The sequence below is a fragment of the Tachypleus tridentatus genome, chromosome 2, assembly GCF_004210375.1.
Source record: "Tachypleus tridentatus isolate NWPU-2018 chromosome 2, ASM421037v1, whole genome shotgun sequence".
NCBI lineage: Eukaryota > Metazoa > Arthropoda > Merostomata > Xiphosura > Limulidae > Tachypleus > Tachypleus tridentatus.
The window spans coordinates 78,769,682-78,782,078 of NC_134826.1; the positions used below are offsets into that span (position 1 = coordinate 78,769,682).

Here is a 12,397-nt window from a genome sequence, read left to right on the forward strand (position 1 = left end):
ATTGTTTACATAACTGAGAACAATAGATTGTGTGGTTCAATTATTGTGAACTGGCACTTGTATTATAGTGTCATGTTACTACATCCTCCTAAGTTTTTCTTGAGAGTATTATTGCATCCTGATATCTCATAGTGTGTAGAACGTTCTCGGCCTCAGGCAGACTCTCTCTGTGTATATATGTATATATTATACAAGTCCAAAATTTAGTTAGTTAGTAACATATCTAGTCAAATAGATATAGAATGCATTTTACCCTGAAGTACATATTGTGGCCATAATTATCATAGTTTGTATTGTAATAATAGAGTAGAAAAGAATAATTTGTCTTATTAAAGTGTATTCTAAAGTAACTAAACCAATCATCTGTGTCGACCTTCATGAAAAGAGAATTATTTAAAGCTCTGGATACAACTATGATAACCAAAAGTATAACAAACATTTGTATATACATTTTACTTATTTTAAAATAAGTGGACTGTATTCTGTTTGTTTATTGTTGAAATTTATTACTAAGTCAAAGGCACCTACAGTATGGAATCCAGACTATACGTAATATCTGACAAATGTATTTACATTATCATCTTTGTAAAATTTAGATCTTACCTTTCACTTGAAGGTCAGCTTCAAAGCCAACATTTATATATAGTTTAGAATTACTGGTATAAGAATTTTTGAAGTAGTGTTTCTCTCATTGAAAGTACATTAAGAGTAACTGATAGACAAAATTGAATTTTCAGCAAAATATTTCTCTCACTAACCCTTTAAAAGTCATATTTTCACAAATTCTTCTACACCATTTGATTCATCCTGTATTGTGACAAATTTGCAAGAAACTCAAGAAAATCTAACTGGCTCAGAGCAGTTTAGCAAATATCTTCTGGTTAAGTCATTGATCACTTGTTAATACATGTATAAAAGTTTAAATTAATAACTGTTTTATTTTTAAAAAGAACTCCCCATATTTATGTATTTAAAACATTGAGTGATAGATAAAATGTTCTGAGCATCAACACATTAAAAAGAAAGCCAGTAATGACAAAAAATAAATAATAAACAACAAATCACTCATAAATAAACCACAGAAATGCACACAATTTCAAAGGCAACCAAAATTAATTTGACAGTACTTATGCATTTTTAAACAACAGATTACTGTGAGTATTGTTCTTTTACTAAAGCTATAGAGATGACCCAGTGTTTTTGTTTTCTTTCTAAAAGAGTAATACATACAACAAATCAAGTGATAATGAAAATCATCTATGCATTAAAATGGAGGAGCTGTATCAAAATGAAGGGAAATACAAAATGTATTCATAATTTCTAAAAATGGTACATAAAATACATGATTCTTTACAAAAGGTGTAGGATATACTTTCTTTTGATTTATATAGTTCTTGCATCAAAGCTGTTATTGATGAAAGGCAAAATACCAGACTAACATTTAAATTCACCAACAGTTTATTATTTAATATCTTTGGTGGCACCTTTCATAAAACAGCATATAAACTGAAGACTGTAGGACTTCTGAGATAGACACTTCCCTTACTGAGGCATCAGAGACGCAAAACCATCTATTATAAGCTGGTGTGTGTAGAGGGCCTCTTCGATATGTGAGGAAGTGTCCAGAAAATACATCGCCGAGGTGAACAATCACCGATTTCAGTTGATAGGTGTTTTTCTGAGCTGAATTTCCACTGAAATTAAATAAAAGTATACAACTAATGAAAACTACTTCTTCCTCATTAAGTTTTTTAAATAAAATTTATCTGGCTGTTAAATGTTGTTGTGGACAATAGAATTAATGTTTTTTTATTACAAGCATCTTCATTTGTTTAAAAATGTTGAATTACAATTATTTGTTTTGTAAAAGAGTTTGGAAAGAGAATAATCAGTGTCATTTGACAAAACTCTGATGTAAACTGTATGTAATAGTATTATTTGTTGACATCATGAGTAATTAATTTTGACCAAAAGTTTAATATATATAAAGAATAGTAACTGAAGTTTGGTGAAGCATTATAGGCTCTTCAGTGAGTCATTCAAAAGTCAGGTATCAGAGAAACAATTTGACTGTATAACCTACAAACTGCATCCCAAGATTGGTTTTGTTTGGGAAAGTGAAAAATTTGTATAAGTGTTTCATAAATCAGTTATTAAATATCAATACATGGACTGTTCACAGTTGTTTTAATTGGACCAGCATAACCAAAAGCATTATAGAACACAAAAACATATCATGTACTAGATTCTTTCAAAACTATTATAATTTAAGTGGCTTTTCTAAATATGCTACAAATTTCATTAGTTGCTCAGAAGTGAATAACTGTTATCACAGAAAACAGATTTGAAACCAACTGTCTACTTACAGTTTCCAAAAAGAATAATGGTAATAAGAATGCTGAAGAGGAAAGAATGCTCCTTCTACTGGTTATGAATATGTTCATCAAATAATGACACATGATATAGATAACTTTCTTGAAAGTCATGATTTGATAGTTTCACTGGTTGATTTGTTTAATTTTTTAATACCTCAGCAAATTGAGAAGATAGAAGATTCAAACTGTATATTCTGGACTGTCATTACCTGTAATGCATGTTCATAATTAGTTAGAAACTACAGAAGATGAACTGTTGAAGCAAAATGGTAAAACTTAGAGCACAGACGAGTCAAGTGACAAAAGAGTGAAGAACGTTTTTAGATATTTCCTTATGAAATCAAGAAATCAAAACTTGAGTAATATTAATATTTGAATTATAAATTATGCTATGGTGCTAAGTTTACTGACACATGTTGATAAAGAAGTTTAATTAAATATTTAGAGTAACTCTGTCTAATGTTTGGACATACACACTTTATCAACCTATATGCATAGGTTTAAACTGATCAGTCAGGTTGAAAGAAGGTTATGGCATAGAAAATGGATAAAAGTCTCCAAGATAAACTAACCTAAACAAAAATATGCTTCTAAAAAAAAAAAGTCTGATAAAAGCAAAATAAAACACAATCAAAATTATATTATCAAAAACCATGAGGAGGGCTTAAATAGTCTGAAATAAATTAGCTTTTTTTTTTCCTTATGATAAGGTCAAGACTTTTTACAGTGATACATCCAAAATTTAATCAAAAACTTTATCACTGTGTGTTAATAAACTTGGGATAGAAACATGGTTTATAATTCACATTTTTATATTATTTTCTTAATTTCAAAATTAAATATTAAAAACTTGCACCTCATTTGTGTGTGTCACATTATGTTTCTGAGGTAAAATTTCTTCACTTCAGAATTTATTACCTAAAATAGTCTATTAGAATTTCCAAACAATCAGAAACACTGACTATATAAATCAGATTTATATAGACAGTGGCCAGTTCTTTGCTTAGAAGTGACAACCATAACTCATTTTTTTAACTTGCTTTTTGGCAAAGGTTTAAGATGGTCTTATTTACTACTTTTTGATTATCACAACTCTAATTTTTGAGTTCCCAGTGCTCTTTGGATTCCTCAAGTTGTTTTGGGTCCTTGGTCCCAAATGACCATTCCAGTCATCTGACAGGTGTATTAAGGGTACAGTACAGGCTCTTTCTCTGCAACTGTTTGTACTGAGAGCAGTTAAGTGTGATATACAAGACTGGAGCAAATGAGACAAAAATAGGACCATTGCTTAGATGGGCAAAGGAGTATGTATTGCAGGAGGTTAACTTGTGTAAAAGATAATCTGTTTATTTATTGGCTATATACATGTCTGTATGCCATGTAGAGCTAACTAGTAAACAACTGCAAAACAAGGAGCCCTAAACCAAGCCTACCCTCAATGAAAAATATTACATATCACCACAGAATTGCCAGAGTGAAGCCTTATGATTTTCCTCTTAATAAGCCCAGACCATGAGGCATTCATAGTCTGTTGAAGAGCAAGGAAGGCTAAAACATTATGTAGGGAAGTTTCTTTGTCAGTGCACAGACCCTGGAATTTGTAACTGTTGGTAAATGCAGCCCATATTCAAAGCAAAGGAGATGTGAGCAAGACTGGCATCTTATTTCATCACACTGAGCCAGGTGGGATTCAACTAATTCCAAATGAAAGACAAGAACAAAAATAAATAACATCCAGACTGAACACATATTTGGTCAAAGACAGATGTATCAGCTATGAAAATGAAGCCTGCATTGGTCATTTCTGAAAGTAGAATCAGGATATGACGTTCTGGCAACACATGAGATAGTGTTAGCAGTAACCAGTCATCCGTGGAATGGTGTGTAAGCAGTGTGATTCAATGGAAGTGAAGAGAAATTTGTACAAATGGCAGAATCCATTTGAAGCCAATGCAAGTCCAAACCCAGAACTACTGAACTTGACCCTTGTACATAACAAATGCAAAATTTACTATTTTGGCAAAGTACAGACAGGAGCTGACTATGGCAAACATGGACACCTACAATTCCAGTAAAAATATAAACAGAGATTGATGAATCAGTAACTTGTAAACTTTGGAGAACTAAAGCATAGATAGAGAAGAGAAAGATGAATGAACATACACCATTCTCCTATCTATATAGACCCAATAACAGAAAGGAAGAAAACCTTGGAAGAACTAGTATGACTCTCTCACTACTCTCAAACCAGCCAAAATGATTGTTTTACAATTTAGTTCCAAATCCACATGATTTGCAGGAGATGGAAACCCTACATGTTAGAGAGAGAGTAGAATAGAAGACATGAACTGAATGACTAATCCTGGCTCAGGGACCTTCAGCACTCTTAGATCTGTGGTTAAGGTTACCACACCTCCAGAAATTCTTAGTGCTAAGCTCAGACAGACAATAATGGTATACAATAATTACTGATGTCTCTGGCAATTCAACAAAGCAGCATAACCCTTGGATATAGACAGATTTTATTCAGAACACCAACGTACTATGGGACACAGGAACATGGGTGAAATTATGACCCCTTGCAGGAGCCAATGAAATTCGAACTCCAATGACAATAGGGAGAAATGTAGAAGCAGAAAATGAAAGCAAATGGGTATATAGATTGACTCAAGTTAACTATAAACTCTGCTTTAAAGCCACAAAATATGAGAGGCAGAAGTATTATTTAAGAGTTGGAAAATGCTTCCACCTGGCAGTGGTAGGCTAAATGATGAAGTTCTGACATGTCAAATAAGGTATCTGTACCTTCACACAATGAGAAGTAAACCTTCTAGCACAAACCACACTATCCATGGATGAAAAGAAAAACAAAATTTGCCTGCAGAATGTTTAGCCCATAAATAAAGAGTAGGCTTAAAAGCAATTGGGAAAAAGCCCAAAACATAACATACTCAAAGAACTGACAGAAGAAGAAGGGCAGCTTATTCCAAAATGGCCCTTTTTTTTTTCCTTCAAAAACTATTGATTACCATTGACTGTAAAAACATTCTGTGAGATAAATTTGTTTTGTCAGAGGAAAGTAATGTTGAGCTCTTCACCATGTACACTCAAAAGAATTGAACCCAGGCCTCAGTGATATGAGCTTGCAAGCTCACTACTACCCCATAGGAGAATTGAAAAGCCAACAGACTGAAAGAAGATGCAAGAAAAAGCAAATCTAAATTCTCTCCAGAATGTCAAGGATCGCCCTTAGTTGCAGCCTCAGAGCCCCTAAAGGAAATAACAATTCAGGAATTCATACCATAAATTGGCTTGGCAATCAGAATAAATTATTTTATTTTTTATTTATTGTGAATTAGTATTATGAAAATCATAAAGATAAAACTCATAATGTTCATGGTACCTCTAAATGATCATAATGCTTGGAAGCTTTGTTGAAAAAACTTAACATTATTTAAATGAGGTGCTTATATATAGTACCAGGGTGAACTGACATAGATGGAGACTGTCATGAGACAAAAATATCATCAAGGACAATTAAATGGGGAATAAAACACTGGAGCAAGCAAAAATAAATCATACCAATGCTTAGACAGCTAAAGGAATAAAACGTAGCAGTTGAGTAATAGTTAGAAATGGAAGCAGAGATGTGTATGTTTTGGGATTCTTATAATTTTGTGTTCATTCTTCCCAGCATATGAACTGCTGAATTTGTGACATCAGATTACATATCTTGTGTGTAACATGTCCTACATTATGTGCTGTTAACATTAATTTATAAACTTCCACTCTAATTTACTGCTTTTAACAGGAATACAACAATAAAACCATAAAATTAAAAAACAGATATGAAAAAGGTTAACAGTTGAAATTGTTATGGTAAGTAATTTGGAAATTTCTGCTCAATATTGTAGCCAGAGGAGAGGAAATTATATTACTTATTTTTTTCATATTTTCAACTTTTCACTTCAACATATGTTGATGATTTCTGTATAGTTAGAGTTAGAGTATAAAAAGTAAGATAAAATATAATATTTTAATGAAAAAAATGTTATAATAATTTAGATGGTTCGAGAAGGTATGGAAAATAAATATGAAAACTAAGATAAAAAAAACCAGTATTTTTATTCTTTTCATGAAAATTGTCTTTTGCCAAGACTGACTCAATGAAGGCTTTTGAAATTCATAAACACAGCTTGAGAAAAAGTTTTTGGTTTTTTTTTTACAACAGCTTTGTAATGTTTACTAAAAGATTGTCAAGTTATGTAAATATACAAACAGTAAATTCAGAGTTATTGTTTCACAGTTACAGGGTTAGTCAAATTGATCAACTTCCTTCTTATAAGATTAATACAATATAAAAATAAGGAATGAGCAACCTTCTCACAGCTCAATGGAACAAACTTTCAAAAAAGAAACTGTGCTTAAATTTGTTGAGAATCCTATGTTGCTTTCAGTTGAGAATCAATTAAGATAATTAAACTAACAAAAAACCAATACCTGTATAGTAAGCTCAAGCCTGGAAGAAGGATTGATGTAAATATCAAGATTGGTTACTAGTTCATTGTAAAGCAGAATAAAAGAAAAACTTCCAGAGAAGGAAAGAACCAAATACAAGTGCTGTAAGTGGAAAACCTACACCAAAATGGTTATAAATAAAACAATATTACAAAAAGTTATTTTATCACAGTAAATTAATTTAAGTTTCCAGAAATAAACACATTACATTTCAGTAAGCAATAATCGAAACATATGCAGAACCACCACCTACACAGGCCAATTGTATAATCATACTATAAAACACAAACTATGAACATGAAAAGAGGAATTTTAATAGACCCATTAAGTGTCAACTTTGTCACTTGGTAAAGAGTGATTGAAAGCTTAAATCATTGTATTAAAAAAAAATCAAAAAAATCACAAAAGATATTATATATGAAGTAATAATAGAAAGCTTAGGAGTTACAGAATTTCAAGTCACAGTGTTAGTTTATTGTTATCCCAAAAGTACAATAAAGTGTTGGAATGATTATTTCACTGACCTGCTATTTAATGATTTTACAGAGGTATCAGGAGTTTTCTCTGAGTTGATATATGTTGAAGGGCTAATATGTGTTCTGAAATAAAGAAGAAAAGATTATTAAGCAATTCAAAAACTGCAGTATAAACAGAAACATATTATTAAGTCTTAAAACTTATCTTATTTATAACAGATGTGTATTTATCACGATTAGGAATAAAAATATTCAGAATACCAGTTTTTGTTGTTGTTTTTTTACAAATACATTTGGAAATATTAAGTTTTACCACTACAGTTAATTACAATTCTAACTTTTGTTTTTCATATTATCAGTTCTATTTATGATTCTTAAAATATTTACATAAAACCAACAGCTAAGTTAAAACTTGAAATCATTTGCTGTACCAAACTGTGGCACAGGACATTATAAGCATTGCAGCAATTACGAAACAGGTATATGAATGAAATGCAGAGGTGTAACACTATGTAAGTACTTCAGAAAATATGCTCTACTTAGTATTTAGGTTGCATGCAGATTTCATTTAGGTTTTTTTTTTTACAAAAATGTTTTCTCACAACATTTGAAGAACTTTTGCAAGTACAATAAAATAACATCTGGACAGAATTGAAAGGAAAACTGGGACTTTCTTACAGATTTAAATTTTCAGTAAAAGAAAATATTATATAATAAAAAAGATGAAAAATTAATCCTTTACTACCTATATTTTATCCTAATTTAAAAGGTTGCAAATGAACAAAATTCATACTCATTGGGAGCAACAGTACTGAACTTATTCTTCTTAAATTTTATATTTTCTAAATTTAAAGAAACTGCTAACAAACAAAGCACATATTCATTGGTACTTATCTTAAGATTTGGCATGATTTAAAATTCATATATCTAAATAATATTAAAAAACAAAACAACACTGAAAGCTTCCATCATATACTATACACCTCAAGCAGCAATCAACGAAAACATCATTTGTTATACACCTTAACTAGTAACCATTGAATGCATTATCATATGCTACACTTAAAGCAGCCAATGAAGTATTATGATACATTATTCATCTCAACCAAGAACCACTGAAAGTATTATCATATGCTGTACACTTTAATCAGCAACCACTGAAAGGATTATCATGTTGCTCTCATATAAGACTATTTAATGTAAATACTATTAATTTATGTTCCCAGTGAATATTTTATCATTGTTTAGTTGTTTTCTATGAGAGAGTTAAAAGCAGAAGATTATTAACAGTTGTGTTTATAACTCATTAATGTCAAGAACATAGTGAGCAGATAATGTAGTAATAAACATACTCTCTTCTACTGTTCTCTGTCTGTCTGTTTCCCACTCATCTCGTACTATTTATGTTTATTACTAAATCATCTGCTTGCTAAATTTTTGACATCGATGAATTACAAACACAGCTTCCAATAATCATCTGCATTTAATTCTCTTATAATAATAATAATAATAATAATAAACACCAAAACTATACCAGTTGAAGATGTGATCATGAACTGTTCTCACACTAATACATTTGTCAGTCCCTCAAAAGTATTTTCACAAATGGCCATGTCAGTCCATCTAATGAAATACTGTCAAGAGACATGCCACACACTGAAATACTGTTCAGTTGCTTTAGATTTTAGTTGATAAGCCAAACTATCTTTCTCTATTTCTATCACACTAATATTCTGAGTACAATTCACTTACAACTGTGGTAGGTGTTATCACAGTGATATACTGCATTTCAGTAATCCTTTATTATTATTTTTTTTTAATATCCTGTGTTCCCTTATTGGAATGCTGTCAGGCAGGTTCAGTTACTTGATAATCTTCTTATCAACTGTTAGTCTTACTCTAACATATTAAACTTTAAGAGTATGTTAATGGGTAGACCTCTCACTTTTACCACAGTTAACTTCATGCCAAACTTCTCCTTGGCTGTGACTTTACTCTCTGCTACTGTTGTCTTTGTCTATCTGCTGTTTCTTGCTCATTTCATACTATTTATATGTTTGTTTCTAAACTGTCTGCTTGGTATATTCTCAACATCAATGAGTTACAACTTCCAATAGTTGTCTACTTTAACTCTCTTATAAGAACAAAAAGTAAACAATTATAAAATACTCACTTCAAAATAAATACATCAATAATACCTACACTAAACAGACATTTATACCATGACAGTATATTATACACCACTGATGTTAAGACTATTAATTAATTGAATATTAAGTTTCTAGGTCTTACACACAGGTAAAATCTAGTTCACTGTGTGCAGTATCCTAACAAATAATTTTACTATCCAAAAACTAAAATATGACTTGATTATCAATTTTTAGAAATTATTCTTAGAATAAGAAATGTAACTGGCATGCATTAGGAAGATATATGTTGATATACCCTGTGGTATAGAGCTCTGCATCTAATAATAATAATAATCTAGATTTGACATTTCTGGCTGACATAATACTAATGCTTAATGTAACATTACTGATGCAATTATAATGAAATATTACTACTTCCCAAAAGGTCTTTTTACCTCACAATGTTTTGGACCATTAGGTATTAAATTACGACATTCACTATTGTCATATAATAAACACATTCACCAGATACATTACAAACAAAAACCTTACTGTAATCAATATTGGTCTTTTGGAAATAATATTTCAACATTTGTAAATTTAGTCAGCTACAGATGATGCAAAATGCAATATGTAACAAACTTCACAATTTCTACCAGGTAAATAAATGGCACAAGCACAACCCTTCTATCACAGAAATATACTAAAGTATCCTCCATCAGCACTATAACTCTCCAGAGAACAAATCAGAATATTTTAAAATAAAGACAAGTATCCATGCATTCTGTAAGTAAGATGTACTCCATTCTTTATTTAATCTCACCTTCATTAACAGTGTTAATTAAAATGTTTAATACATCCATTTTTATTATTTAAATTTTTTTTTTAATCTATTAGATTATTTTGCATTCTAAGGACTAACATAACATTCTAATATTGACAACTACAAACATGGGAACAATATATTAGCTTTTTTAGTTATGATCTATGTAGGTACCTCGTGCTTTGATTAGAAGTTATTATAAGTATGGTTGCATGAGTTCACTCTCAAATCCTTCTGCTAGAATTTACCAATTATGTACATTACTGGCCAAGTTCATTTTTTGTAACCGGCAAAATCATTATTTTTCATTTACCTGCTAATTTGTAACACCTATATATATACAACTATATGACATCTAGAGATTATGATAATGTCCCGGCATTTCAGATGTTCTTATAAAGAATAATTTTGTTTTGTCTAACAGGCCTAACCTGAGCAAGTTATATAAACATTGTGTGTTTAAAACTAATAAAAATTAATCTATTTATTGCTAAATAACTAAATGCAATCATTAGTACTTTTAACTAAATTAAGATTAAAGTCCAGAAACTTGTTCAATACTTAATGTAATAAAAACAAAATTTTACAACACTTGAATTAGGAAGAGAAAAGGAAATGCCATATATATATGAATATTAATCAAACGTCCATTATTACTTGACACAGGTATGATACATGGGCATGTCATATATAGTTTGAATGGTTGAAACAAGAAAATATACATTAGACATTTCAAACTAAAATATAAGTGTGATTCACAGAAGCATCCACAAACTCCAGCAAACAACTCATAATTTACACTTGCTGTATGAGCATACTTTACTGCACATCATGAGTTTTTAAGTGACTTGCATAAAAAATGTAATTACATTACTTTTAATTGTTTGTTATACTAATTAGTACAGCATAAAGGCATAGTAAAAAATCAATATTTTAATAATATACAAATTTTAAGTTCTTATTTTTATAAGATAGTATTAAAAAAAAATCATGAATTTTGCCTAGTATGAGAAATATGATATTTTCTCTAGGCATTCTCTCTTCTCCAATTTATTCACTACCCCTCCAATAAGTATGAAATTTAATGTAAATTACACACTATCAAATCATCAGCCCTGAAATGAAGTACAAGTTTTATAGCTTTTAATCGGTAGGTTACATAGCCATTGAAGAGAAATATCAGACCTCCTTTGCCACACCCACTTGTCACATTATTTCTTTCAGGATTTGTTAATAGTTACCTATTACATTTAATACTACATTATTTAAAACCAATAGAAAGCCATTGTTTTTATCTATCAAGTGACACATTGTATTACTTCATTTTCTGAACAAATAACTATCAATTTCTCTTTAGCTACAAACTTCATTCTCATGGGAAACGTACTGACTAGCTGGGGTGAATTTGTAATGGTTCTTGTTACATAGTTAAAAAGCCAGAAAAATTGTTAGGAGTTATGATACATAATCTGTTTTTGCAGGTTATTATTTTCTATTATATGCTGCATTATTTAATTAAATAAAAGTTAATTAGTGCAGTACTACTATTAGTATAATATAAAAAAAAAGGTTAACTGTCACCAACAGTCAACAGAAAAATAAAACCCAAGTACTTTGTTTCTTGCTCTCCATGCATATTTTTTCTTTATTATTATAAAAGTAACTAAAATCTTAAAAAGGAAATCTTTAAGTTAGTTAAAATTACAACCTATAATGGTGCAATTAGTAGTTAGGGTAGTGAAAATAACATTAAATATACAGTTTTACTGAAAACAAATGTTTGAAATGTATTTCGGAGGTTTTAGAGATTATGGAAATAAAATTTGAAATTTCTGAGATGAAGAAAAGTATATTCACATTTAACATGAAACTTACTTTGCACTTGGAGTACCAAAAAACAAACAAATCTTGTTTGGTTTATTAAAAATACTTACCTAAAAATATGATTTTCTGTGTATGGAAAACTTGTAATATTTACTGATAATCTACCAAATTTTGAGAAGTCACACTTTCTATATTAAAGTCAGTAGAACCAAAACTCTAATGACTAAACAAGGATAAAGTGGTAACATGGCT

The 12,397-nt window shown here is 30.2% G+C and overlaps 1 protein-coding gene across 11 annotated transcripts in view; it reads right to left on the reverse strand.

Annotated features, from left to right (window-relative positions):
* Positions 1 to 485: 485 nt before the first annotated feature.
* Positions 486 to 12,397, reverse strand: part of Usp30 (ubiquitin specific protease 30) — an 80,181-nt gene continuing 68,269 nt past the window's right edge. For 10 of the 11 annotated variants that reach the window (XM_076488722.1, XM_076488725.1, XM_076488727.1 and 7 more), the window contains 2 exons: positions 7,418 to 7,492; positions 486 to 1,694 (listed from right to left, as the gene is read on the reverse strand). In XM_076488722.1, the coding sequence (XP_076344837.1) occupies positions 1,466 to 1,694; positions 7,418 to 7,492 (304 nt within the window). In that variant the 3' untranslated portion in view covers positions 486 to 1,465. Of the gene's footprint in view, positions 1,695 to 2,366; positions 2,585 to 7,417; positions 7,493 to 12,397 lie in introns of all 11 variants that reach the window. The other variant, XR_013025019.1, reaches the window with a different exon arrangement.